We start from the raw sequence: 26795 nt of genomic DNA on the forward strand, positions 1-26795 counted from the left end.
AAGGGGGAAAGGGAACAAGCATTTATTAAGTGCCTGCTATGTGCCAAGCACTGTGTGGAGTACTTCACAGATATTATTCATTTGATTTTTATAACAACTTTGTGGGTTAAGTGCTATTATTTATCCACATTTTACAGTTGAGGAAAACTGAGGGAGACAGAGTCACTCATTCAGGGTTCCACAGATAGTGTCTGGGATTGAATAATGAGGCTAAGTGATGAAGCAAAGAGAGGCCGTTTGGCATGATGGATAGAGAGCTCTCCTTGGAGTCAAGAACACTTGTGTTCAAGTCTATTTATGACATTTTCTGTTTGTGTGACCCTGGGTAAGTCATTTAACCTCTCAGTGCCCCCAGGAAACTCTCCAAGATACAAGAGCAGGTGCTGATCTTGCATTGGGAGAGTGAGTCTTTTCACTGGGAATTCCTGATAACAGTGAACTCTCAGGTCTGGTCCAAAAAAAATTAAAGTCTGACATTTGGCATTCCAAAAATGAGTTACCCAAGGACAGGATTGGGGAAGCATAGCAAAGCAATGGTTCATGTGAATAAACGTTAGAGGATTTAGTGGGCTAGAAGCTCAGTATAAACCTTCAGTGTGGCGTGGGATCCCACAAACCTAATGCAATCAAAGGCTGCATTGGTAGATGCACATTGTCTGGAACAAGGGAGGCGACAGTCCTGGTTTACTCTGCCTTAGTTGGGCGACATCTGGAGCACTGCATTTAGTCCTCAGCGCCTCACTTTAGACAGGACATTGACAAACTTGTCTAGTGACCCTGGATATGCCTTTTGTTGCACAATATGGAGTAGCACCTGAGCAGGAGGGCCCAGAGAGAATAGTCCAAGTCTCTGAGTGCGCATTGGCAGCCATCCTCTGACCCAATTAAGGACAAAGTTTCATAATAACCACCTGTCTTAATCCAAAATGGCAGTAAACTAAAGAAAGGGTATGACACAGTGGGTATAACAGGGTGCTACTGTAGGGGCAGCAGAAATTAGGAATCAGGAGATTTGGATTCTAATTATATAATTAGAATTTATATAAATTATATAATTATCTAATTAATAAGTGCTACCAGGCACTTGCCGAGTGACCCTGGACAAGTCATTTGCCCTAATTCCTCATCTATGACTATTAGCTTTCTTAGCTTCCTTTAGACTTAGCTAAAAACCCAAGAGGTCTTCCCTGGTCCCCTCAAATGTCAATAAACTAAAGAAGGGGTATGGTCCACTGGGTATAACATGGTGCTACTGTAGAGGCAGCAGTGGTATAACAGAAACTAGGAGTTAGGAGACTTGGATTCTAATCATAGCTCCACTAGGCACTTGCTGAGTCGACCCTGGACAAGTGGACCCTGACCCTGGACAAGTCATTTACCCTAATTCCTCACCTAGCTTTCTTAGCTTCCTTTAAGACAGCTCAAAATCCAAGAGGTCTTTCCTGATCCCCTCATCTCCACCCTACTTGTGGCTTCCCTCCGAGATCACCTTCCATTTATATATCTTATACGTTCCTAGTTTTTGCATGTTGTCTTCTCCATTAGAATGTAAGCTCCTTGATGGCAGGGACTATTTTTTTTAATTTAAAAAAACTTTTTATTTACAAAATTTACCAAAACTTTCTTCGTATCCACAGCATTTAGCACAGTGTCTGGCACATGGTAATAATAAATACTTAATAAATACTTGTTCACTCAGCTCTCTAGGCTTCAATTTCCTCAACTGTCAAGTGGTCAGTAACGAGTATTATTATTGTTCGAAATGTCATCAGGTTGTTCCAAGGAGTGAATGAGATAATGTGAGGGCAGTTTGAAAAATAAATCTATGTATTACATATAAAATACATACATATATGCACGTACATACCCATGTAGCCAAGTATAAATGGAAAGAGATCTGGATTTGTCATGAGAAGACCTAGGTTCAGATCCACATTTGGGCAAGCCACATAGCCTCTAGGTGCCTTAGTTTTGTTCTCTGTAAAGTAAAGGGAGTTGGACCAGCTGGCTTTTGAGAACCCTTACAGTTCTAAATACGTAATCCTCACACTATATAATCCATTGTACATCCATTGTACTAGTAACCCCAAAACAATTCCAGCCAGATCTGTGTTGAGGATGTGGCCAGTGTGGTCATTGCCACAGACAAAAAAGGGATTATGTATATGAGGATTCATTAATGATCTTCAGTTTTTGTTGTATTTTTTTCAAATGAAATAATTTTTAAAAGCTCCCAGCCCCTGGAGTGCAAGGGTCTTAATGCCTGGAATTGGGGGCCTGAGAATGGACCTAAGTGGTAGGGATGAGGGACAAGGGCTGAAGGATAGTCCATCATAATTACAGATCGGCAGAAAGGAGAGGGACAGCTAAATGGAGCAATGGCTAGAGCTCTGGGACAGGTGTCAGGAAGACCCAAGTTCAAATTCAGCCAGAGAAGCTTACTAGCTGTGTGACCCTGGACAAATCACTTAACCCCTGTTTGCTTCAGTTTCCTCATCTGTAAAGGGAGATGGAGAAGGAAATGGCAAATCAGTCCAGCGTCTTTGTCAAGAAAACCCCAGATGGAGTCACCAAGAGTAGGACGCGACCGAAAGGACAAACAGAAATGGGAGAAAGAGGCTAGAAGACTCATCCCTACCTGGACACCAAGGATTGAAGAGAACAATGAACTCCCCAAGGTGATATGCTGTGACGGGTCCTTGGAAGGGATCAATGTGAACTTTCAGAAGGTATTCACCAATCGCTGCCATGGGCGGGGCACATAGACTGACCTCCAGGGAGTTGGCCCCATTGGACTTGATCAGTGCAATCCAAGGGCTCTTGAAGTTTTGTTCTTCTATGGAGAATATGGCTCGGGTGCCCATGGAGAGGTCAGGCTTTGGACCTAAGGACCAACGTAAGCGTCTGTGAGGAGACCAACGTAGTACCTGATCTCTCCCGGTTACTCTCCTCTGGTCCCCTCACCTTTCAGCTCCCTTCTTGAGGGATGACTCACCAGTCTCTGTGATGAAGATGATTTTGTCCATGTCCAACTGGAATCCCCTGTTCTTAAAGTACAGTGTGATGGAGAAAGCCTGGCCCCGACGCACGATGAGCCGCTGGAAACTCATCTCCTCTGTGTGATGCTGCACATTGTTCTGGTAGCACTGGAAATCGGAGACAGACACCTCCAGCCCTGTGAACAGGCAGAGAATATGGGTTGTTCCCCTTTCTTTTTAGCCTAGCCGAACTCCCCTGAGTCTGCTACAAAACCAAAGCTGCAGGTTGCTTAGTGCCCAGTCTCCTCTCTTCCTGTTGAAGTAGGACCTGGGGAGAAGAAAGCCTGAGTTTCCCTGTAAGTGACAGGATTAAGGAAATAATCCATCACCAGGAAGATGCTTCATGTCCTAGGGGCTTCATAAGCCAGAGTGGCAAGTTGTTGTCCATCACTTTGGGACAGACCCTGAAAAGAAATTGAAGTTGGGGCAACAAGGGCTCCCCATAAAATGTAATAAAAGATGATGCAACCTGGAGAAGAAAATATTTAGGGGAGATTTAATGTCTGTTTTCAAATATTTGAAGGTTTCACAGAATCTCAGAAGCTAGAAGAGACCTAAGCCTGCACCACCCAACCTGTGCCTAAACAAGAATCTCTTCTACAACTTACCTACAAACACCACCAATGAGGGGGACACCACTACCTCCCAAAGGAGCCCATTCCACTTTGGGACAGCTGTAATTGTTAGAAAGTTTTTCCTTTTTGTTGTTCAGTCATTTCAGTCATGTCCTACTCTTTGTGACCCAATTTGGAGTTTTCTTGGCAAAGATACCAGAGTGGTTTGCTCTTTCCATCTCCGGTTCATTTTATAGATGAGGAAACTAAGGCAAATAGGGTGACGTGACTTGCCCAGGGTCACACAGCTAGTAAGTGTCTGAGGTTGGATTTGAACTCAGGTGTTCCTGATTCCAGGTTCAGCACTCTATCCACCGAACCATCTAGCTGGTCCTCTGAATTAGGTTCTACAAAAATCTAAATGGTGGTTTATTTAGAGCTGTACTTACTCTCTGTCACAAATTCTAATGTGAAGTGGTCACTTCCCCCAGGGTTCCCATCATTTCTATCCTATCTTCAACCTATCTTTCCCCTTCTGCGTACATGGAACATACTCTCTGCTCGCCACCCCTTGCCTCTGCTACATGGTTCTCTCCCTTTAAGATGCAGCTTAAACACCATCTTATGCCTGAGAAACTTTTTCTGATTTCTCAATCTGCTGGTCTCTTGCCTTCCAAACTACCTTGTATTTAACTGCTTTTTATATTTATGCTATATCTATTTATATAAATACGTGTCTCCTCCATTAGAATGTGGTATCTGCCCAAGTTAGAGTTCCTCATCTCCATCATTTTTCTTCTACTCCCACTGACACAACCACGCCAATCCAGAATGTTGTTGCTTCTCTTGGATTTTTGTAAACAATCTTATAATACCATATTTCCCCATGTATAAGATGTGCCCTTTTTTGAAAAATTTGGGGTCTAAAAACTGGGTGCATCTTATACAGTGGTTATAGATTTTTTTACTTGCATTTCCCATTTTTTCACGCTTGTTGTCTTTGCACTCATTGTTTCGCATTTGTTACCAGTATATTAGGTTACGTTTTGCCATGTTCTGCCCAGAAATGGATCAGAAAAGATGTTAATACAGTGCTGAATTCAAGTTAAAAGTGATCCAGTTAGCAAAAGTTAATGGAAATCGTGCTGCTGAAACAATCTGAGACTGACGACAGGAAGAAGAAACCCTACTGAAAATGCCACGGCAGAAGAAGGCCATGAGAGGCAAGAGTGAAGAAACCAACTATAGGAGAAGTTTGTACTTTGGGTTTCTTCTCACATGGTGGGGTCTTCAAGCAAAGGCAGAATGAGAGTCAGTTTGGGGAAGCAGAAAACACACTGGAGGACGTGTTTCGGATCTGATAGAGACCTTGGTTCAAATCTCACCCCTGACCCTTACTAGCTATATCAACCAAGCTATTTTACCTTTCTGAGCCTCATCTGTAAAACAAGGGTAAAATACCTGTACTACCTATCTCACAGGGTTATGGTAAGGATCAAATGAGGTGATATACACACAGAGAGAGCTTTACAAACAGCTATATAAACTTTAAGGTGAAAAGGTGAAAACATCTTGGGATAATATCGAGATTGAGATCATTGTCAAGTCATTTAAGAAGTGTGGCATTTCAAATGCCATAGATGGAACTGAGGACCAGGCAATATATGAAGACAGTGTTTCGTCCTCAAAGACAGATGAAGACAAACTAATGGATGGGAGTTTTGACAGTAATGAGGAGTTGTATGAATTTTATGATGAATAAAACTTGAGTTCAATAACCTTATGGAATGCATTTTTTTTTTCAAATTTCGGGCCCCCAAATTAAGGTGCGTCTTACACATGGGGAAATATGGTAGATTCTTTTTTTTTGAGGGGGGAAAGCAGGACAATTGGGGTTAAGTGACTTGCCCAAGGTCACACAGCTAGTAAGTGTGTCAAGTGTCTGAAGCCAGATTTGAACTCAGGTCCTCATGACTGCAGGGCCAGTGCTCTATTCACTGTGCCGCCTAGCTGCCCCCTTATAATAGATTCTTAACCTATTTTGTGTCAGGGACCCTTTGGCAATCTAGTGACTTCACAAATAATATTTTTAAATGAATAAAATAAAATACATAGGACTAAAAAGAAAACTAAAGATAAATTAAAATTAAAACATATTTTTAATTTTTTTACAGTAACAACAATATTGTTTTAAGAATGACTTTGAATGAATAAGTTATTTTGGCTATTATCAATACCCAAATTAACTGTGAAGGACATATGAAGATGCTGTCTGCATTCCAGAGAAAGAACTGATAAATAGAAGTATGTATAAGATAATTATATATACACATATAATGTATATGTGTATATATTACATATATAATTATATACATGTATAATATATATACATATATGTACACATATTTATCTATCTATATCTATCTATCTATACCTATTTGTGTCCAATGGTAGCCATCTCTAGGGTGAGGGAGAAAAAAAAGAAATATATATGGTTGTATATTTGAAAAGAATAGCAAGCTGGGCACAGTAGATTTGCAGTTTCATGTACAATCACCTTTTTATGGTACTACATTATAAAAATTCTTGTTTTGTTTCATAAATAAATAAATGTAATTTTCCCCATCCAAGTTCACAGATTTCCTGAAATCTATCCACGGACACCAAGTTAAGAACCCCTGTCCTAACTGGTCTCCATTGGCCTCTAGTCTCTTCCCTCTTTCTAGTCTATCCTACATTTTAATGTCTAATTAATCTCTCCCAAATACAGCTTTGGTTCTGTCATTTTGCAGCTTAAAAAACTTCAATAGCTTCCCATTGCCCATAGAATGAAGTCTGTACTCCTTAATCTAGTATTTAAAACCTTGCATCAGCTCATGCAAGTCTCTCCAGGCTTTTCTGAGAGCAAGGAGATGATATTTGTACCCCTGTTTTACAGATGAGGCTCAGAAAGGTAAAATAGCTTAGTTGATATAGCTAGTAAGTGTCAGGGGTGGAATTTGAACCAAGGTCTCTGTCAGAACCGAAACGCTTCCTCCAGTGTGTTTTCTGCTTCCCCCCAAACTGACTCTCATTCTGCCTTTGCTTGAAGACCCCACCATGTGAGAAGAAACCCATGACTTCCCAAAGCTGCCTTTTACACTTTTGGATAACTAATTGTTAGGAAGCTTTTCCTCCCATCAAGTCTTGTGATTTTGTTCAGCTTCTACCTATTGCCCCCCAAAAAGGCCAAGTTCTCCCACTGCAGACAGGGCAATCTCCAGATGTCCTGATTTATATCCGGCCACTGGCCCCAGATGGCTCCAGGGGAGAAAGTGAGACTGGTGACTTTGCACAGCCCTCCCTCACTTAAATACAATTCATTTTCATGTCATGGCATCACCTCCCTGATGTCATGGTCCTCTTTAAGAATGAAGAACAAACACCTATTGCCCCCACGGGACCAGAACAATAATCTTTCTTTACTTTTTTTTTTTTTTGAGGCAGTTGTGGTTATGTGACTTATACACAGCTAGTAAGTGTCAAGGGTCTGAGGCCACATTGGAACTGAGATCCTCCTGACTCCAGGGTCAGTGCTCTATCTACTGCGCCACCTAGCTACACCCCCCAACAATCTTTCTTCCATGTGACTTGCCTTCAGATACCTGAAGTCTATACTAAATCTTTCCTTCTCTGGGCTGACTATCCCTAGCTCCTTCAGTCAGCCTCATAGGGAAAGTCACTTAACCCTGTTTGCCTCAGTTTCCTCATCTGTAAAATGAACTAGAGAAGTAAATGGCAAACTACTCCAGTGTGTCTGCCAAGAAAACCCCGAATGGGGTCACAGAGAGTCAGACACGACTGAAACTGCTCCACTACGGCAGCAGCAACAACAGTAACAACGAGCCTATATTTGCACTAAGCTTTGAAGGGAGCTAGGGTGTTTAAGAGGTGAAGATGAGGGTATGCTATGACCTAAAACAGGCGTGAGGAATCTGCAGCCTCGAGGCCGCATGTGGCCCTCTAGGTCCTCAAGTGTGGCCCTTTGACTGAATCTAAACTTTTGTTCTGTGAAATTTGGTTTCCGTCAAAAGGCCACCCTTGAAGACCTAGAGGACCACATGAGGCCTCGAGGCCGCAGGCTCCCCACCCCCTGAATCCTAACGTATCATAGAATTATAGAATCTCAGAGTCAGAAGGAACATCAGAAATCATCTAATTCCACCTCTATCTGAAAGGGAACCCCGTCTACAATATCCCCAGCAGCTCTGATTTGAAGACCTCCAGTGATGAGGTGCTCACTAGCTATCAAGGCAAGCATTTCACGTCTGTACATCCTCCATTGTCAGGAATTCTTCCCTTATTTAGATGTCAAATTCATCTTCCTTCATCTTCTACTCACTGATACAAGGGCTTCCCTTTTGTACCAAGCAAAATATGTGTAGTCTCTCTTTCACATGACACCCCTGGATAGCTTGTCCCTCCTCCCACCATTCCAGCCTTGACTCTCCGCTCTTGTCAGGAAATTTTGCTTTCTATCCCCACACATGAGATTTATTCCCTCCCACCTCTGACCTACTCCCGTATGTGGAATGCCCCCTCCCACACCATTTTCCTCCTCCAGAACATCACTCAATTCACCTCCTCTGTGACATCTTCTCTGACTGATACCAGCTCGCCTTTAACTCCTCACTTCGTCTGGCCTCTCTGTGGGTGTCCGTAGCATCATGCAGTCATTTGTATATCTTTTTGGTATGTTCTTATATCACGTGTGTTCATCCAGTGTCTCCCACTAGACTGTAAGTTCCTTGAGGACAAGGACTATGTCCTCATGTCCTCAGCATCCCTTCGTAGCATCTAGTCTTTTCACATTAAAAAATCCTACCAACGCACTTTCAGTAGGGAACATGTTTTGACTTATTTTCCCAATGGTAGTGATCAATTTAGAACAGGAAGGAGCTTTAGAGGACACCCAGTATAACCATCTCATTTGAAAAAATGTTACTGCTGTATTTTATTTTTATGTAGCCTTTATTACTGAGTAAGTCCTTCCTTTCTCTCCCATCCAGTGAACCACCCCTTGCAACAACAACAAAAAAAATTAAAAGAAAGAGGGGAAAACTAATTCAGCCAAACCAACTAACATCAACTGAGTGTGACAGTGTGTGCAACATTCCATACCCATAACCCCCCACCTCTGCAAAGAAGGGAAAGAGGTCTATTTTTCAACTCTTTTCTAGGGTCAAGCTTCTTGGTTATTATAATAATAATGTCCAACCCTTTCATTTTAAAGAAACTGAGGCCCGGAGAGATGAATCGATTTGCCAAAAGGTTGCCAAGTTTGTGATAAAAACATATCTTAATCTCAGATGTGGTATCCTATCTGCTATATCCCACTTTCTCTCTAACCTTCCACACACTCAGTCTTTTGCCCACTCTTATCTGGGACAGTAACATACGCATACAAAAGGCCAGTTAGTGGCATCCAATAAATACTGTTCACTGAGAAAAGTCAGGAGAATAATTTCTACAATAACAACACTATTTTAAAAACTTTGAAAGCCTTAAGAATTTTGATCAACGCATTAGCCAGCCACAATTCCAGAGGAGTCGTGGCACCTGCTGCCCAACCCTTGTCAGAGAAGCAATGGACTCTGGGTCCAGATAGAGATATGTAGTATTTTTTGGATGTGAACAACGAGGGGATTTGTTTTGCTTGACTATGCACGTTTGTTACAAGGGCTGTGTTTTTCTTTTTCATTTGGGAGGGAGAGAAGTGAGAGGAGAAGAAAGTAGATTTTGGTCAATTAAAAAAATAAAATTGAATTAAAAACCAAACATTTTGCACTGACTATAGTATTAGTTTTTCCAAAATAGCAGAAAGACAATGGCTAATGAGTATAGGAAAAATAGACATGAATCACTTTGTAACATAGATTTAACTGCTGTATACCTGTCATTGTATGACGCATTATATGGGACAGCTGGGTAGATGGTGGCTAGAGCACTGGCCCTGGAGTCGGGAAGACTTGAGTTCAAATGCAGCCTCAGACACTTACTAGCTGTGTAATCACTGAACCCTCAGTTTCCTCATCTGGAAAATGAGCCGGAGAAGGAAATGGCAAAGCACTCTAGTATCTTTGCCAAGAAAACTCCAAATGGGGGCACAAAGAGTGGGACATGACTAATTGTCTACACAACAAATGCCACTCATTGTAGCTAACTCTGCTAAAACAGACTGATTCTAGTTGTTATCTGTTCCTAGACACATGACTGGGACAAGGCTATATCCTATGCTTTTGTTTTCTAAAGTTTATAGCTTTGTATTTTACATCGGTAGGACAGGGTGTGTGCTTTTCCCCCCAGAGTGGTTTTGTGAAGGTTGTGTGAGGTGAGTAAGAATTTTTCAAAGGAGAAAGGAAGGAGGATTTACAGAATTAGAGAAAACAGATTAAGGATGCAGACAGGATCATGATGTAGGATGAGGTGGAGGAGAAGTGGGGCACAGTTTAGAGGTACCTGAGGTCAAGAAAAAAACGTAAGAAACTCCAGAGCTTTCATTTTAGTAGGGCTTTATGGATTCCAAAGCACCTTCTTCACCACAATCCTGTGAGGCAGGTAGTGCAAGCTTCATCAGCCCATCCTGATGAAGGGAGGAGAAAACTCCAGAAGGCCGACTTGTCCCAAGCCACACAGCAATTCAATGGCAAAGCCAGAACTAGAACTTGGGTCTCTTGAGAGGCAGCACAGAGTAGTGGGAAAGAACCCTGGAGCTCTGAGTTCGAAAGCTAGCTTTGCCACTTACTAGCCAGCTGCATGACCTTGGACAAATCGCCTGTCTGAGCTTAAAATGAAGAGGTTAGACTAAATCATCACCAGCTCTAAATCCCTGTCCAGTTTCCAGCTGTTTTGCCAGAGGTCATGCTGACTTCCTGAACTCTGACCCTGGCTTTTGCCGTCTTCATCCGGCTTCCAGGTACCTGATGCTCCCATCATCCCCAAACCTCCCGCCTCCTAGGTGTGATCAGCAGACAGTCAGGTTTGTCCTAAGTTTTCGTCTCAGAGTTCCACACCTGCTCTTTCAGCCTGGTTTGGTTTCATCAATTCACATCTCTCTTCCCTCCGCATTCCCGTTTTCTCTTTCCCTTTGTTGTCTCAGCTAGGTGTTTATATGTATGTGTGGGTCCTTTCCTACCTTGTTCCATGGCTGATGCCTCTCTCTGCTCTGCTGTCAGCACAACAGCTGGATGGACTGGAGCTTCAGGGAACCTGTGCCTGGAATTTTGACCTCACCTTCCATTCAATCAACTCCAGAAGGTGCTGGAGGCGGGTCTAGCAAGGAGGCTTCCTCCTGGTTACAGGGCAGATCGCAACTGGTTTTCTCAGTTCACCTCAGGTTTTTTTTGGCAGGGTTGCTTGGCTTACCTGACCAATGGGCTGTCAGGACCAAGTGCCATGTGGGCCTTTGATAAATATTAAACAATACTACTATTTCTCAGAAGGTGTACTCAACCTCAGTGCCAGGTAGAAAGGTGACAGCAGCAGGAGAGTAACAAATAAAGGATCACTGGACCTAAGAACTCAAAGCCTCATGACCGCCATCTTGTGTCTGACCAAGAATCCTCTCAATCAGTCCTCAACAAGTATCATCCAACTGCTTCTTAAAGACTCCCACCGAGGAGAGGTCTATTCCCCACCGAGGCAGCCCATTCCATTCTGAAATAGCTTCGTTAGGAAGGTTTTTTATCTTACATTGTGTTGAGACCTACCTCCTTGCAACATCCATCACTGGTCCTAGTCTAGTTCTGCCCTTTGGGGTCATGTGGAACAAATCTTGTCCTTCTACTTGGTGGCCCTCCAAATACTTAAAGGCTGTCGTCTGTGTCTTTTATGTTTTCTCTTCAATAGGGTAAACTTTCCCCGTTCCTCCAACAGATCCTTGTAAGATGTGTTCTCCCGTCCTCTAGCCAGCCTGGCTGCCCTCTTCTGAATATGCTGCAGCTTGTCCGGGTCTTTCTTAAAGTAAGGTGTTTTTCCTAACATATTGAAAACAATGCTGGAGAAATGGCACAACTAGAATACAGTGGAACTGTGACTTCCTTCAGTTTGGATATTCTGCATCTCTCGATGCAGCCTGGAATAGCATTAGCTTTTTTGGTTGCCACGTCACACTACTGATTCCTATTGAGTGTGCAATCCACCAAGACCCTCAGATCTTTTTCATAAGAACTGACGTTTAGCCACACCTCCAGTAGGAAAGGGGAGCTTCTTTCTTGGGAGGAATAAATATCAGAATTCCAGGGCCAAATGTAACAGTTTAGCCACCTTCTTAGAACACGGCAGAAGAGGAGATGTCTAGTCCTTAATCCAGCCTGATGGTCAAGGGAGGTAGAGCCCTGGGGTGAGACATGGTTGAGGGATTCACCCTCAGCCAGTCTACTCAGCTTAGAATTTAGCCTGATGTTGAGTAGATAGGTCCCTTTCTCTATATCAAGTGTCCACAAAACCCAGCCTGCCTTAATATCAGAAAACATTTCTTTTCAACACTTGTTCAGTGGTTTTCAGTTGGGTCCAACTCTTTGTGACTCCATTTGGGTTTTTCTTAGCAAAGATATTAGAGTGGTTTGCCATTTCCTTCTCCAGACCATTTTATAGATGAGGAAAGTGACTTGCCTAGGGTCACACAGCTAGTAAGTGTCTGAGGCCAGATTTGAACTCAGGATGATGAGTCTTCCTAACTCCAGGCCTGGCACTCTATCTGCTGTGCCACCGAACTGCCTTTCTTTCCAACACTGCTATGCATCAAATTTGATAGAGCCAGAGAAATTTACAAAGTAAATATAGTAAAGCAAGAGGAAATATAGGATGCTTCTTTGCAAATGTGGGCGTCAATGGGTGTGGAATACTGCGTATGTTGCTAGACTTTTTTGATATATTGATTAATTCTTGCTAAAAAGAGGGAAACTCTTTTTTTAAACTGTTATAAAAAATGGCTTTCTGGGAGGGGATTATTTCTTAAATCAGAAACAAAAGAACAGCAATAAAACCTAAGAAAAAAAAAGTCCAGTGGTAGTATCTAGGCCTATCCTATGACTGACAGAGCGAAAGAAAGATCAGTATGATTCGAGGGTCACCACCTGGGTGGCTATTATACCTGAAACTGGAACCACTGCTTTAGATTGACATTGAACGCACATCTATAACATAGGAATATAGCAGATCCCAGATTACTTGGGAGTATATAATAATAATAGCTAACACTTATATAGTACCTACTGTGTGCAGGCCACTTGATGAATGCTTTACAAATATTATTATAGTATTTGAGCCCTGTAACAACCCTAGGAGGTAGATAGTATTGTTATTATTATTACTACTACTACTACTACTACTACTACTACTACTACTTCTACTATTATCCCCCTGACCTGGGGACCAGGTTTGAACCCCATCTTCAATCCCATCTTTGGCCCAGGTACATCATTTAATCTCTTTGAGACTTTTTTCATTCATAAAATAGAGATTAATTATTGGCACTGCCTTCCTCACAGAATTGCAAACTTTACAACCCTACACAAATGTGACTCACAATTACTAGTTAATTATAAGCTGGCATAGGAAAGCAGAGCCAGGTGGGGTATCACAGTGAGTGGGGGAACAGAAAACTTAAGAGGTGGTGGCATCAGGAGATAAGCTTCCTACTTCTTAATTTTCTATAGGTCCAGCTCTGGAAAATATTGAGAAATCATTGGGGGTAGCTGACAAATATTGCCACAGCCAGAGCCACAACTAGGGTGGAGTGACCAGAGTTTTGCCCCAGGGCCCTGACCTCTGGGGTTGTACGTCTTCAAGTTGATTTAAGGAGGGTGGAGTGAAGTGTACCATCTATTCTTTGCCTATTTGAGAAGTTGGCGCACATTCTTGTTAGCTGGAAATTTTATATGTCATCCTCTTGGCACTGAGGATCTCCTTTCCATTATTTGATTGGAGAATTAAATAGTGTGCTACCGAGATTTAAATTATAAACATCCTCTAAGGGAAAGTGGAACCTGTTGGTGTTTGGTTTGTACATCCAATTTTCACCCCAATTGAATTTTTCCTGAGTGCAAAAATTCCTAGTTATAATTCTGCCCAAAGCACTCTCCCCTTCAGGAAGACCCGAATTCTAATCCTGCCTCAAAGACTTAAAAGCTGTGTGACCCTGGGCAAATCACTGAATCTCTCTTAGACTCATTTTCTTCATTTATAAAATATCACTGACTTACCAGGGTTCTTATGAGGAACAAATGAAATAATATTGAAAAGCACTTTGCAGACCTTAAAGCTATGTATGAATGTTGACTATTATGATTTATTATTGTTGGTAGCAGAGCGGGAGGGTGGGAAGCATGGTTTTCATAAATACAAAGTTTTCTGCCAGCGTGGTGGACTACATGGAATTCTTGTCTGTTTGTGACTTTCATCAGCCAGGTAGGCCTCGAGGACCAGCCATTTTAAAGTGTGTTTGCAGAAAGGACAGCCCTCTTCTTTGTATGTTACTCCCCTGTCTCCACCTTCAGAGAGGCTAACGAGCAATCAAGGTCAGACTTTTTCTTCTGTTTTTCTTTTAACATCATCTTCATTTTGATAGATAATAGATAGATGTTTGTTACTGGGTCATTTTTTTTTACTTGTTTTCGACTCTTCATGACCCCATTTGGGATTTCTTGGCAAAGATACTGGCGTAGTTTGCCATTTCCTTCCCCAGCTCATTTTATAGATAGGAAACTGAGTCAAACAGGGTTGGGGTGACTTGCCCAGAGTCACATAACTAGTAAGTGTCTGAGGTTGGATTTGAACCCAGATCTTTTTGACTCCAGACTCAGTGCTCTATCCACTGTGACATCTAGTTGCAACAGATAGAGATAGATAGATAGACAGACAGACAGACGGATAGACGAACAGATGGACAGACGGAGAGACGGACAGCCAGACAGACAGAAAGATAGATAGACAGATAGATAGATAGATAGATAGATAGATAGATAGATATCCTTTCCCCCTTTCTTAGGCAGAGAAACATCCCTTATAACAAAGAATAAGAGAGGGGGAAAAAGCAGTTTAGCAACATTAACCGACATCACTTGAATCTAACAGTGTCTGCAATGTTGCAAGAGGTTTTTTCTATTGAAAATGACTAACCTAGTCTTTCACAACATGAGTACTGTGGAAGGGTTTTGCATAATGAGACACGTGTGGCCTATGTTGAATTGCTTGCCATCTTAGGGAGGGTGGGTGGGGAGGGAAGAGGGGAGAGAATTTGGAACTCAAAGTTTTAAAAGCATGTTAAAAAAAAAAGGTTTTTTTGCATGCAACTGGAAAATAAGATATACAGGCAATGGGGCATAGAAATCTATCTTGCCCTACAAGAAAGTAAGGGAAAAGGGGATGGGGGGGAGTGGGGTGACAGAAGGGAGGGCTGACTGGGGAATGGGGCAATCAGAATATATGCCATCTTGGAGTGGGGAGGAGGGTAGAAATGGGGAGAAAATTTGTAACTCAAAATCTTGTGGAAATCAATGCTGAAAACTAAAAATATTAAATAAATAATAATTAAAAAAAGAAAAATGACTAACCTCTTTTTTCTGCTTATATTTGACCTCCACGTACCATCTCTGCTACCCAAATGCACCTGCCCTCACCCGCGCAGTAGGTCAATAGTTGCCTATTACCCTTTTAGTACGATGATTCCTTTTTACATCCAAAAAATGCCATGAACCACCCTCCCCACCTCAAAGAGCAGCTATGCTATTAATATTCATTAATGGTACATTTAATGACAAGAAGAGAGTATGGATTCATACGTAATTAATCATAGCAGCATCTATACACGTGAAAGGTTGGAGCAGGAAGTGTGTTTGCTTATTCATACATTACCTGTAGCCCAGATTCCCCAAACTTTGGGTTTATACAGATGGTCTATTCTCTATGACTGACTCCAAAAGTTCATTTTTCTTTGGCTTCTATACTTCTACCTATCTTTCGTTCCCTAGGAAATCTTTGATTATTACTCCTGCATAACTCATGCCCCGGTTTTCAGAAATATGGTGGATCCCCAGTTCTCATACAAACTTTCAAGGTAACAAATACATAAAGGACAGCCTTTATTTTAGCCCACCAAAAATGGAAAAAAATACAAAAGGCCCCTAGGAGCCCATAAACAGATAAAGTAAACACTGAAAACATTCACAGTAGGCCATAAATTCCCCTCGGAAGAGAACCAAACTCCATGTTGAACATTAGGACAACATCAGGATGACTGGGTGAAATCCCTCTTTTCCACTGGATTCTATAGTTCCTTCTAGACTGTATTTGCTCTGGAAAGAAAACAGACTTTTGGGGCTGAGGGATAGACAGCTTTCTTCCCATCCGTGGGACTGTGGAGTCTGAACTTTGTTGTTCAGTCATTTCTGACTCACTTTGGGGTTATCTTAGCAAAGATCCCACAGTGGTTTGCCATCCCCTTCTCCAGCTTATTTTACAGATGAGAAAACTGAGGCAAACAGGGTTAAGAGACTTACCCAGGGTCATCTAGCTAGTAAGTGTCTGAGGCCAGATTTGACCTCAGGAAGATGAGTTTTCCTGATTCCAGGCCTGACACTCTAACGACTGTACCACCTAGCTGCTCCCTGTGGAGTTTGAATATGTTGTTGTGATAGGAAGAGGTTGCTGGGCCCAGTTCTCTTGCTCCACAAAACCATGGCTCTCATCCCCTCGATACTCCTCTAGCCTTAGGGACCATATGGGCAATCTCCTATCTTCAAGAGGCAAGATGCTCAGGACCTGTTGGGTCTCTGAGCTCTTGAATAACTTCCAAGGCTGGAACTATCCCCAAAATCTTCCTTTTCTGCTAGAAGGCCAGATTCTGGGGTCATGCTGATGAGAAAATTTCCCCCTCAAACTGAGAGGTGGGGTTTTGGGAGTATTATCTATAAGCTTTCCTCTTAGTCCACCCATCTGCATTTACCATGTTTCTTTGCAAATTCTCCGTCCTATATTGCTCTTAGAGTGGGGAAGTCCATTATCAGAACTCTGCTACTAGCCAGAAGAGGTAAGAAAGCTGTGGGTGAGTATAGGTAACTCCCATGTGCTTCTCTACTAAGTTAGCTCTTAACAGTGGGGGTGGGGGAGAAGGAAGATGGTGCACATGGATAACTTTATCCTTCCCTCTGATCCAAGGGTGCTCTCCTGTGCTCTGCTCTGTCTTCCAGAAAAGGGACGATAACATTCTTTTGGCTCTCATCTGCAGGCTGGCACAAAGTCAGTCAATAATTTAAGTGCCTGCTATGTGCCAGGCACTGTGCTAAGTGTTGTCCTTTGTCCTTCATTCTCGAAGAGGACCATGACATCAGGAAGGTGATGCCATGACTTGCAAGTGAATTGGATTTAAGCGAGGGAGGCCTGTGCAAAGTCACCAGCCTCACTTTCTCCTCCCAGAGCTATCTGGGTCCAGTGGCCAAATAGAAATCAGGACAACTGGAGAAGGCTCCCACTAAGTGCTAGGGATACAAAAAAAGCCAAAAGATAGTCCCTGATCCCACAGAATTTACAGTCTAATGAGGAAGACAACGTGCAAACAACTATGGTCATATAAGCAATGTACGGGATGAATGGAGATAACCAACAGTCAGAAGCCACTAGAATTAAGGGGGATCAGGAAAGTCTTCCTGTGGAAGGTGGGATTTAAGCCAGGACTTTGAGCCAGAGAAGCCAGGAGGCAGAGATAAGGAGGGAGAGCATTCCAGCAGAGGAATGATTCCTCTGACAAGGATGGGCCGACTCTAGAGGTGATGGGCTTCCCCTCCCCAAGGTCTTCAGGCATAGGCTAGGTGACCACTTACTGGGTTTATTATGGTGAGGATTCCTTTTGCTTATGGCAGCTAGGTGGCACAGTGGATAGAGCACGGGGCTTGGAGTTAGAAAGACCTGAGTTCAAATCAAACCTCAGACACTAGCTGGGTGACCTTGGGTAAATCACTTACCCTCTTCTCTGCCTCAGTTTCCCCATCTGTAAAATGGATACAATAATAGCACCTATCTCTCAGGGTTGTCAGGGGGATCAGATGAGGTAATAATTGTAAAGTGTCTAGCACATAGTAAGCGGTAGACATACATATATGTGTTAATTGTTATTATCGTTAAGTGTCATTAATTACTCTGAGTGGAGCTAGATGGCCTTAAGTCCCTTCCAACCCTCAGACTCCGTGGTTTTGTGATTATATCTCTATCCTCTCAAGTGTCCCAGTCAGCCAGATAATCTTGGAGGCTGCCTTGATCACTGAAACTCAATTCCTAGGAGGCTATAAGAGGTGGTTGCAACCCAGTCAATTCCTGTTAAAATAGGCCCTGTCATTAATTAATAATAATAATGGTGTTTATACGGAGCCTTAGATTTTTTAAATTTATTTTTTATTTTTAGTTTACAACACTCAGTTCCACAAGTTTTTGAGTTCCAAATTTTCTCCTCCTCTCTCCCCTCCCCCTCTCCCCCCAAGACGGCATGTAATCTGATATAGGTTCTACATATACCTTCGCATTAAACTGATTTACACAGTAGTCAAGTTGTAAAGAAGAATTATAAGCAAGAGAATGAATCGTGAGAAAGAAGAAACAAAACCAAAAAAGAAGAGAAAAAAAGAGAGCAGATAGTTTGCCTCAATCTGCATTCGGACTCCATAATTCTTTCTCTGGATGTGCATAGCTTTTTCCATCATGAGTCTTTTGGAGCTGTCCTAGAACCTTGCATTGCTGAGAAGAGCCAAGCCTATCAGAGTTAGTCGTCCCAGATACCGTGTGTCTGTAGTCATGTATAATGTTCTCCTGGTTCTGCTCCCGTGACTCAGCATCAGATCATGTTAAGTCTTTCCAGGTTATTATGAAGTCCATCTGTGGAGCCTTAAATTTTGCAAATCATTTTACAAATAAAATCTCATTTTATCCTCGCAACAGCTATGGAAGGTAGGTACCATTATCCCTACTTTACATATGGGGAAACTGAGGCTGAGAGTGAGATTAAGTGCCTTGCCTGGGATCAGATAGCTAATAAGCATCTGAGGCTGTATTTGAACTCAGTTCTTCCTGACTCCAGGTCCAGCAGTCTCTCCACTATACCACCAACGCCCCCTTGGAGGCGCCCACCCCCACCCCCACCCCCGCAGTCATTGAGGCATAATCAAGGACTATCTTTTGTCCTCTTCACAAAGTGCCAATTGTTAGGCCTACAATCTCTTCGGGAAAGGGTTTCTCAAATGCTACCCCCCCCCCAACAATGGCTTACTGCCCCGCACTTTCAACATCGCAACTATCGCAACAAGGATACTGGTTGTGGAGTTAGACAATCTGGGTTTAAGTCTTGCCTCTAATGTTTATAGCCCGCGTGACTCTGAGGAACTAACCTAACCATCCTGGGTCCAAGGTCCGGCCTAGCTCTGAACCTATGCCCTTAGGATCCCTCCTGAGTCTTGGGATCCAGGTCTTCACACAACTCCCTTGATCAGCCCTTGATCTGTTGTCTCCCCGTAGGATTGTGAACTCTTTTTGGCCGCTAGAGGGTGCAGTAGATGGAGTACCTGGCCTGACTTTCAGGCCCTGAGTTCAAATCCAGCCTCAGACACTTAATAGCTGTGTGACCCTGGGCAGTTCCTCATTTGTAGAATGGAGATAGTAAAGCGCTTACCTCACAAGGTTGTCGTAAGGGTCAAATGAGATAATTGCGCAGTGCCCGGCACATAGTAGGTGCTTAATAAATGTCGATTGATTGATAAATAATAAATGTCGCTTGATAAATGTCGATAGCCCCTTACATGTGAGCCTATATATGGATTGGCGGATTCCTTGAAATGACTTGACCACTTCCCAGAGGTCCATGGTTGATAGATTTAAAGGCCATTCCTACTCTTGCTATTGAGGCAACTTGATGGGTCTGCTACCTTAGCCTGAAAGGGCCAGGGTCCCCCAATGCATCCTGGGCCATCTCCAGTCCTCCTGGTGAATATCAGGCCACTGGACCCAGATGGCTCTGGAGGAGAAAGTGAAGCTGGTGACCTTGCGCAGCCCTCCCTCACTCAAATCGAAGTCAACAGCAAGTCATGACGTCATCTCCCTGATATCATGGTCCTCTTCGAGAACGAAGGACAAACACAACAACAACAACAACCTGCGTCTGCTAACACAGTGGCCCATCTGATTTCTTTTTGGAGACAGGTGAGCTGAGATGGCTTCATCTATCCTTAGCTGGTGGCCTTAGAATACAGTACAAGACGATCCTGTAGACCTAGATGTGTAGAAAACAGAGAACTGATCCTGGGTAATTGAGAAAGGAGCGGAGGGAGCTGCCACACCTAGACCAATTTGGGCCAAGAGAAGAACAAGACCAAAAGGAACTCCTTTGGGCTGTGTGTTTTTTGACTTTCATAAGGAGCAGAGGATCCAACTTGGCACAAAAAAAGGTGGAAACCACAAATGCACATAAAACGTATTTACCCAGCCAAGAAAACAAGTATAGTTTGCATGTCTAGGGGCTTAATGAAAGGCAGGCAATGGGCCTAATGAGCCATTTTAATTGATTCTGCCTTTCATTTGTCTTACTTTTTGGTTAGAGTCTCATGACAGGCAATTAATTTGGGGAATGGAGGGTTTCTTTGATGGTCTTGGTAGATGCTAGAGCAGGGAGTGGAAAATAAGAACTTGAACAAGATGTTCTAGGGACCATAGCACATCATCTAAGTGAGGATATATCTGCTCAATCTTGTGGGGAATGGATACTTAACCCATTCGAGAGTCTCTCCCTTTCTTAATACTTTAGTTTCTTTTTTATATACATTTTTGTTGATATCAGTAGTTTTTAGGTGGTGTAATGGATAGAGTGTCAGGTCCATAGTCAGGAAGACTGATCTGTCTGGGTTCAAATCTGGCCTCAGACACTTCCTAAGACTTTTCTGGGAAACTCACTTTCCCTGTTTGCTTCAGTTTACTCAACAAAAAAAATGAGCTGGTGAAGAAAATAGCAAACCACGCCAGTGTCTTTACCAAGAAAACCCCAAATTTGTCACAAAGAGTTGGATACAACTGAAAAACAACTAAACTATGGTTTTTACCTCACCCAGATTTCTCCCCATGTTTCTTCCTTTGCCTCCTCCCTTACAACAAAGAAACATTTTTTAAAGGGGAAGAAGAGAAAAATTTTGCAGCAAAACTAATAAACAGATTGAAAAAATTTGACATAATATACACTGTTCCATGGTTGTGGACCCACCCCCAACCTCTGAAAAGGAACAAGGGGATATGCCTTCTTACATCTCTTCTTTTGAGTCAAGCTTTGTCATTTTCTATCATTCAGTTTCCATTGTTTTGTGGTAGTTCTTTCCATTTACATTTTTGTAGTCATTACATATAGCATTATCATGGGTCTGCTTACTTCACTTTATGTCAGTTCCTATAAGTCTTACCATGTTTCTCTGTATTCATCAGATTTGTCTTTTCTTACAGCACAGTAATAATCCATCACATTCATGTACCACAATTTGTTAGGGCATTCATCAATTGATGGGCATCTTTATTTTCTTATTCTCTGCTGTAAATATGTTGGTGTGTATGGAGTCTTTCTTTTTGGTCAGTGATCTCTTGGGATATGTACCTAGCAGTAAAATCTCTGGGTCAGAGGGTATATGGACATTTTATTCGTTTTATTTGCATAATTCCAAATTGTTTTCCAGAATCATTACACTGAAATAGAGAACCAACCTCAATTTCAGAGGACTCATGATGAAACCTGTTACCTATCTCCTAACAGAGAGGTGATAGACTCAGAGTGAAAGCTGAGACATTTTTGGGGGGAGGAGAAGAGGGGGACATGGCTGTTTTGGGAATTTGTTTTGCTAAACTATGCATATATGTAATGGTGATTTTGTTTTTCTTGCTTTCTAAATGGGGGAGGAGACATTGAGAATGAGAAAAGGCAGATTTTTGTTTGAAAAAATACAATTTAATTAAAAAAAAGAAAAGCCCTGACATACTAATCAAGGCTAAATTTGGAAAATTAGATTGTTCATCAAAAGTGCATTTAATATCCAATATGATGTTTGATAATGATGAATGTGTCTCAAAATTTATGAACCAATGACAAATCATGTAAAACAAGTCACTGCAGCAAAAGGCATATACATATTAAAAGTTTTTTTAATGTAAAATGTTGGAACATTTATTGTAGAATAAATTTAGTTATTAAAAAGAGGAAACTAGAATAGTTACACCAATTCATAGCTCCACTAAGAATGCATTAGAGTGCTTGCCTTTCTGCACTTCTTCCTGACCTCAATATTGACTATACTCATCTTTTGTCATCTTTGCCAATTTTTGTGATGTTGGGTGAAACTTCAGTGTTAAGGTTTTTTTTCTTATGACTCATCATTTCTTTTATTTGAACAAGATAATGAATGAACATATTCTGGCTGAGAAAAAAAATAGCAATTTAGGGTTTAAACAAGTCCTCTCCTGAAACATCTATTTTGAAGTCGTGGGAACAGTAGACTTAGTTAACCACAGCATCTTTGGGTTTGGCTCTCTTAGGGTCAGTGAGCTCAGCAGGTTTAGGGTCAGTAGGCTTAGCAGCATTGGAATCACTGATCTTCCTGACTTTAGAATCAGATTTGGTAACTTTGGCTTCAGATTTAGAGGCCTTGAGATCAGACTTTGACCTTAGAGTCAGATCTAGTGGCCTTGGAGACCTTGGTGTAAGACTTGATGGCCTGGGGCCAGATTTAGTGGCCTTGGGGTCAGACTTGGTGACCATGGTGTCAACAGGCTTCATACTCTTGGGGTCAGTTGGCTTGGAAACCTTCAGGTCAGTGGGCTTGGTAACTTCAGGGTCAGTGGTTCTGACAACTTTAGAATCAGGCTTAATGATGTTGGGGCCTGGGCATTTAGTGCCAATTTTGGGTCCTGGACATTTGGTGGCAATCTTGGGGCTAATCTAGTGCATCTAGCATTTGCCTTAGAGTCTCTGGGTTTGGTGGAGACCTTGGTGCTCAGGGTCTTGATGACCTCTGCTCATGCTTCAATGACTTCAGCAGCTAGGTAGCACAGTGGATAGAATACTGTGCTTGAAGTCAGGAAGACCTGAGTTCAAGTCCCACCTCAGACACTTGCTAGCTATGTGACCCTGGGAAAGTCACTTAGCTTCTGTCTGCCTCAGTTTCCTCATCTGTAAAATGAAGATAATAGTGTCTGCCTCCCAGGGTTGTTGGGAAGATCAAATCAAATGAGATAATGTTTGTAAAGCGCTTGGTACAGTGCCTAGCACATAGTAAACTCTAAATGTTAGCTATCATCATCGTCATTATTAATGTTGTTGTTGGCATTCGTCTTCTTCAACCACTTCTTGTGCTTCTTGGGAAAGTGCCTATTCCTTAGAATCTTGAGGTTAACCCCTTTCAGAGACTCCTATCTCTATGACCTAACCTAGCTTTCTTGATGCCATTCCTGTGCCATTTTTGTGATTGGTGATGGATGGTATAGTTCTCAGATATAGCCATCATTATACCACTTTCTGTGCTAACAGATACTCTATGGATAGAAGGGGGAGAGGGGGCAAAGAGGAAGCATGAGGGAGGGAAGAAGAAAGAGGGAGGGAGGAAGGAAGAGGGAGGGAGGGAGGGAGAGAGAGACAGAGAGAGAGAGACAGAGACAGAGACAGAGACAGAGAGACAGATTGGGGAAGACAGTGAGATAGAGAAGTCTAGAGAGAGAGAGAATGAGAGAGGGAGTGAGGGGAGAGGGAGGGAGGGATGAGAGATATCAGATTTTTTATGTGAATTTCTTTTATTATTAGTGATTTTAAACATCCTTTCATATGGTTGTTAATAATTTGCATTTCTTTTGATCATTTGTCTATTGGGGATTGGCTTCTTAATATTATCCCTAAAATTCATCAAGGAGCCAAATACACAAATATTCACCTTCCACCTCAGAGGCCTTTGGTTCTAGCCCAGGCCTGAGAATTGTGGATGTGTACCAGACTGAGGAAGACTTCCAGGCATCTTAGTCAGACCCAAAGGGACCCATTGCTTCCTCCTTTGACTCTCCTGCGCATTTCCTGGGTATTTTCATCCATGAAAGCAGAAAGAAACAATAGAGATAAAAGGAATTTAAGGAAAGTTTTGCCTTGGTCATGTGAGTGACAAGATGGTGGTCTAGACATTTTTTCTGATCCACATGACCTCTCAGATCTCTCCAAAACAGAAATTAAGTGCCAAATATAGAGCAACTTCAGCTATATCCATGGTCTGGGACACCCAGAATCTAAAAGAAAGTTTTAAAAAAACCAACGCCCAAAAACTGATGTTCATTGACACTGAGGTTATTCAGTACCCCTCCTCCACCTCTCATGCTACTGGCAGTGAGGCTGTGCTAAGAGATCCAAGGACCCAACATGTGCTTACATCAAAACACACCCCTATACTCCATTCTCCCTTCTCCCTTTCCAGTGTCATAGAGATCGTAGTTGCAGGCTGTGGATCATTCAGAGCTTGATAGCCTGCTTGGACATAGCCCTTCAGGAGCAAAAGCTTACCAGGACGGCAACCCAGAGGTACCAGTGCTGCAAAGTTCTGAACTGCTGGGGCTAAGGAAATCAGGATTCAAACTGCCAGTGCTGAGCCAGAAAACAGAGGCAAAGGGAATGGAATAAGTTACCAGGACAGGAAATTCTCCATGTGGGGAGCTGTACAGCCATCTACCAAACCTGAAGGAAAGAGCACAGCATACAGCTGGAGCTAGTTCTAACTACCCAAAAGTCAGTTGGGATTGACACCTAGCCTGGTGAACCATGAATTGCCAAGTGTGTGAAGAGACTGAGATGCTTTGAGATCCAGCCTCCAAGGAGACTACAATCAGAGGGAAGGGCAACAGGATATGAGTTATAAGGAAAATAAAAGGGAAGAAAAAACTGAAAGTGCAAAGATTTCAGGGAAGAAGAAATCTCAAGACCTTGAACATAAACTGACAAGTCACCAGGAAAAATGGTAACAACAGAGGAAAATATGGCCTCCAGATCTAGTAAACAAGTTTAGGCATCTATGAATAAATACTACAAAACAAAGAAAATGATCCAATATTTGATGAGACAGAGAACCCAAAGGAATTTGAGGAGAACATGAGAATCATAAAATGCTCTTCCTGAGTGGTTTAAAACAGAAATGAAAATTATTAAAGCAGAATTTATGTCCTGTGTAGGAAAAATAATGAACAGAATAGAAGAACTTAAATTTCCCGTGGCATGTGTCACCAAAGAAACAAAAGAGAGAACAATAGACTGGGAGTGCAAATAACACAGAAGTGAAAAACAATCTAGTAGAAGAAAAGCAAAAAGAAAAACCCAGTGACATTGAAGAAAGCTTGGCAAGGCACCCAGCTAAGCAAGGTCATTCCAAGGCCATTTAAGGATGAAAATAGGACAATAAAGAGAAGAAAAATGGAACAGATTTGTCAAAATTATTTATAACAAATTGTTTTCTCCACCAAAGAAAGTGGATCTATCATACTTAGACCCTAACATCATTGTCCCGGATATGATCACAGGGTTGGTAGAAATAAGATACAAAGGGCAATGGAGAGGCACTCAAGATGGCTGAAAGATATAGGCTGCAACATATAATCAACGGGGAACTCTTGAAAATAGGAATAATGATGTCTTCAAGGAATTATATAAGAAGAAAAGGGCTTGTCATGTGTTGAGACTGTAGAATGACAGTCAGGGAGCTCCAGTGGTATTTTTGTAATGTCAGGAAAGGCTCCGTTACATCACATACATCCCTTGTGCTGAACTTACGAGAGAACATGGACAAGCTTCGCACAGGATGGGCTGTTTCAGAAGCGAAGCTTATGAATTAGAGCCGGGGTTGGATGGTTTCAAGAGGCTAAGTAAAATATCCTGTGCCTTCAGGGATGGATAGAGTTTGTGTAAGGAGAAACTTTGACTAATACTGGGCACTTGATTGAGAAGAGTGAGTGTGTGGGATTCTGTGTGGGTAGATTTGGGATGAATGGAAGGAAGGAAAAAAGCATTTTTTAAGCACCAGGCACTTTCCAAATAATGTCATCTCACTTTATCCTCCCAACAATACTGGGAGACGGGTGCTGTTATCATCTCCATTTTACATTTGAGGAAACTGAGTCAGACAGAGGGTAAGTCACTTGCCCAAGATCACACAGCTAGTAAAATGTCTGAGGCAGGATTTGAACTCATGAATTCCTGACTCCAGGCTCAGCACTCTATCCCCTAATCTACCTCAATGGCTTTAGGGGAGCAGAAGAGCCATGCTAGCTATGAACCAGAGGTATACAAAGCAGAATGCAAAGAAAGGAGTGATCATTGTCCTATAAGTATGACAGGAATTCGGATCAAAGAGCAGAGAATGATGGGTGAAAAAAAAAGTCTTGTAATAAAAAAAGTGATTGATTCACTGAAGATCCTGGAGAAAGCTGACATCATGGGTTTTTACATCACTATAGACCCTCAGACCACACCATAAATAAATAAATAAATAGATAGATAGATAGATAAATAGATAGATACATAGATAAATAAATGATTGAATGAATGAATGAATAAATAAATAAATGAAAAATAAAAAACTGGATGAAACCATTCCTTCTGCCATTAGCTTTTCTGATTCAGACAGGAGGCTGAACTGTGCTTCATTCTCCCAAACATCTTCTTGGCCACTGATTGATTAATTATGTGATATTAGACATATCTGTTCTCCACTCTGAGCATCACCTTGCCCATCTGTAAAATGGCCCTGTCTATTCTTTAAGGACTTCTCTCGCTCTCAATCAATTGAGGACTGGGGATAGGAGGACAAAATTGAAACAGTTTTTGTCCTCCAGGATGCTTACATTCTAGCTGACGAAATAGCATCCGTGAATATAAATAAATGCAAAACACACGTAAAGACGAAGTAATTTTGGGGAAAGAGCTAGGGATTACTAAGAGGGAGTCACGAGTGAGGAACGGCAAGAAGGCCATTTTGATTGGCAAAAGTGTTTGGGGGGAGTGTTGTGTAATACCACATTTCATCACATAATTGTGACCACCACATAATCATCACCACCACATAATTGACGCACCCTGTTTTTCAGTCCGAATATTGGTTTATAACCTTTCGTCGCGTAATTGTCACATGGC

At 42.1% G+C, this 26795-nt stretch overlaps 1 protein-coding gene across 1 annotated transcript in view; it reads right to left on the reverse strand.

The window, feature by feature from the left end:
* TGM5 (transglutaminase 5) overlaps positions 1–11028 on the reverse strand; it is a 69104-nt gene extending 58076 nt beyond the window's left edge. The window contains exons 1-3 of the mRNA XM_036736692.1: positions 10997–11028; positions 2996–3207; positions 2639–2884 (exon numbers count right to left, since the gene is read on the reverse strand). Coding sequence (XP_036592587.1) covers positions 2639–2884; positions 2996–3207; positions 10997–11028 — 490 coding nt within the window. The remainder of the gene's footprint in view (positions 1–2638; positions 2885–2995; positions 3208–10996) is intronic.
* Positions 11029–26795: the final 15767 nt, after the last annotated feature.

Source organism: Trichosurus vulpecula, chromosome 8 (assembly GCF_011100635.1).
Source record: "Trichosurus vulpecula isolate mTriVul1 chromosome 8, mTriVul1.pri, whole genome shotgun sequence".
In the NCBI taxonomy this organism is placed as follows: domain Eukaryota; kingdom Metazoa; phylum Chordata; class Mammalia; order Diprotodontia; family Phalangeridae; genus Trichosurus; species Trichosurus vulpecula.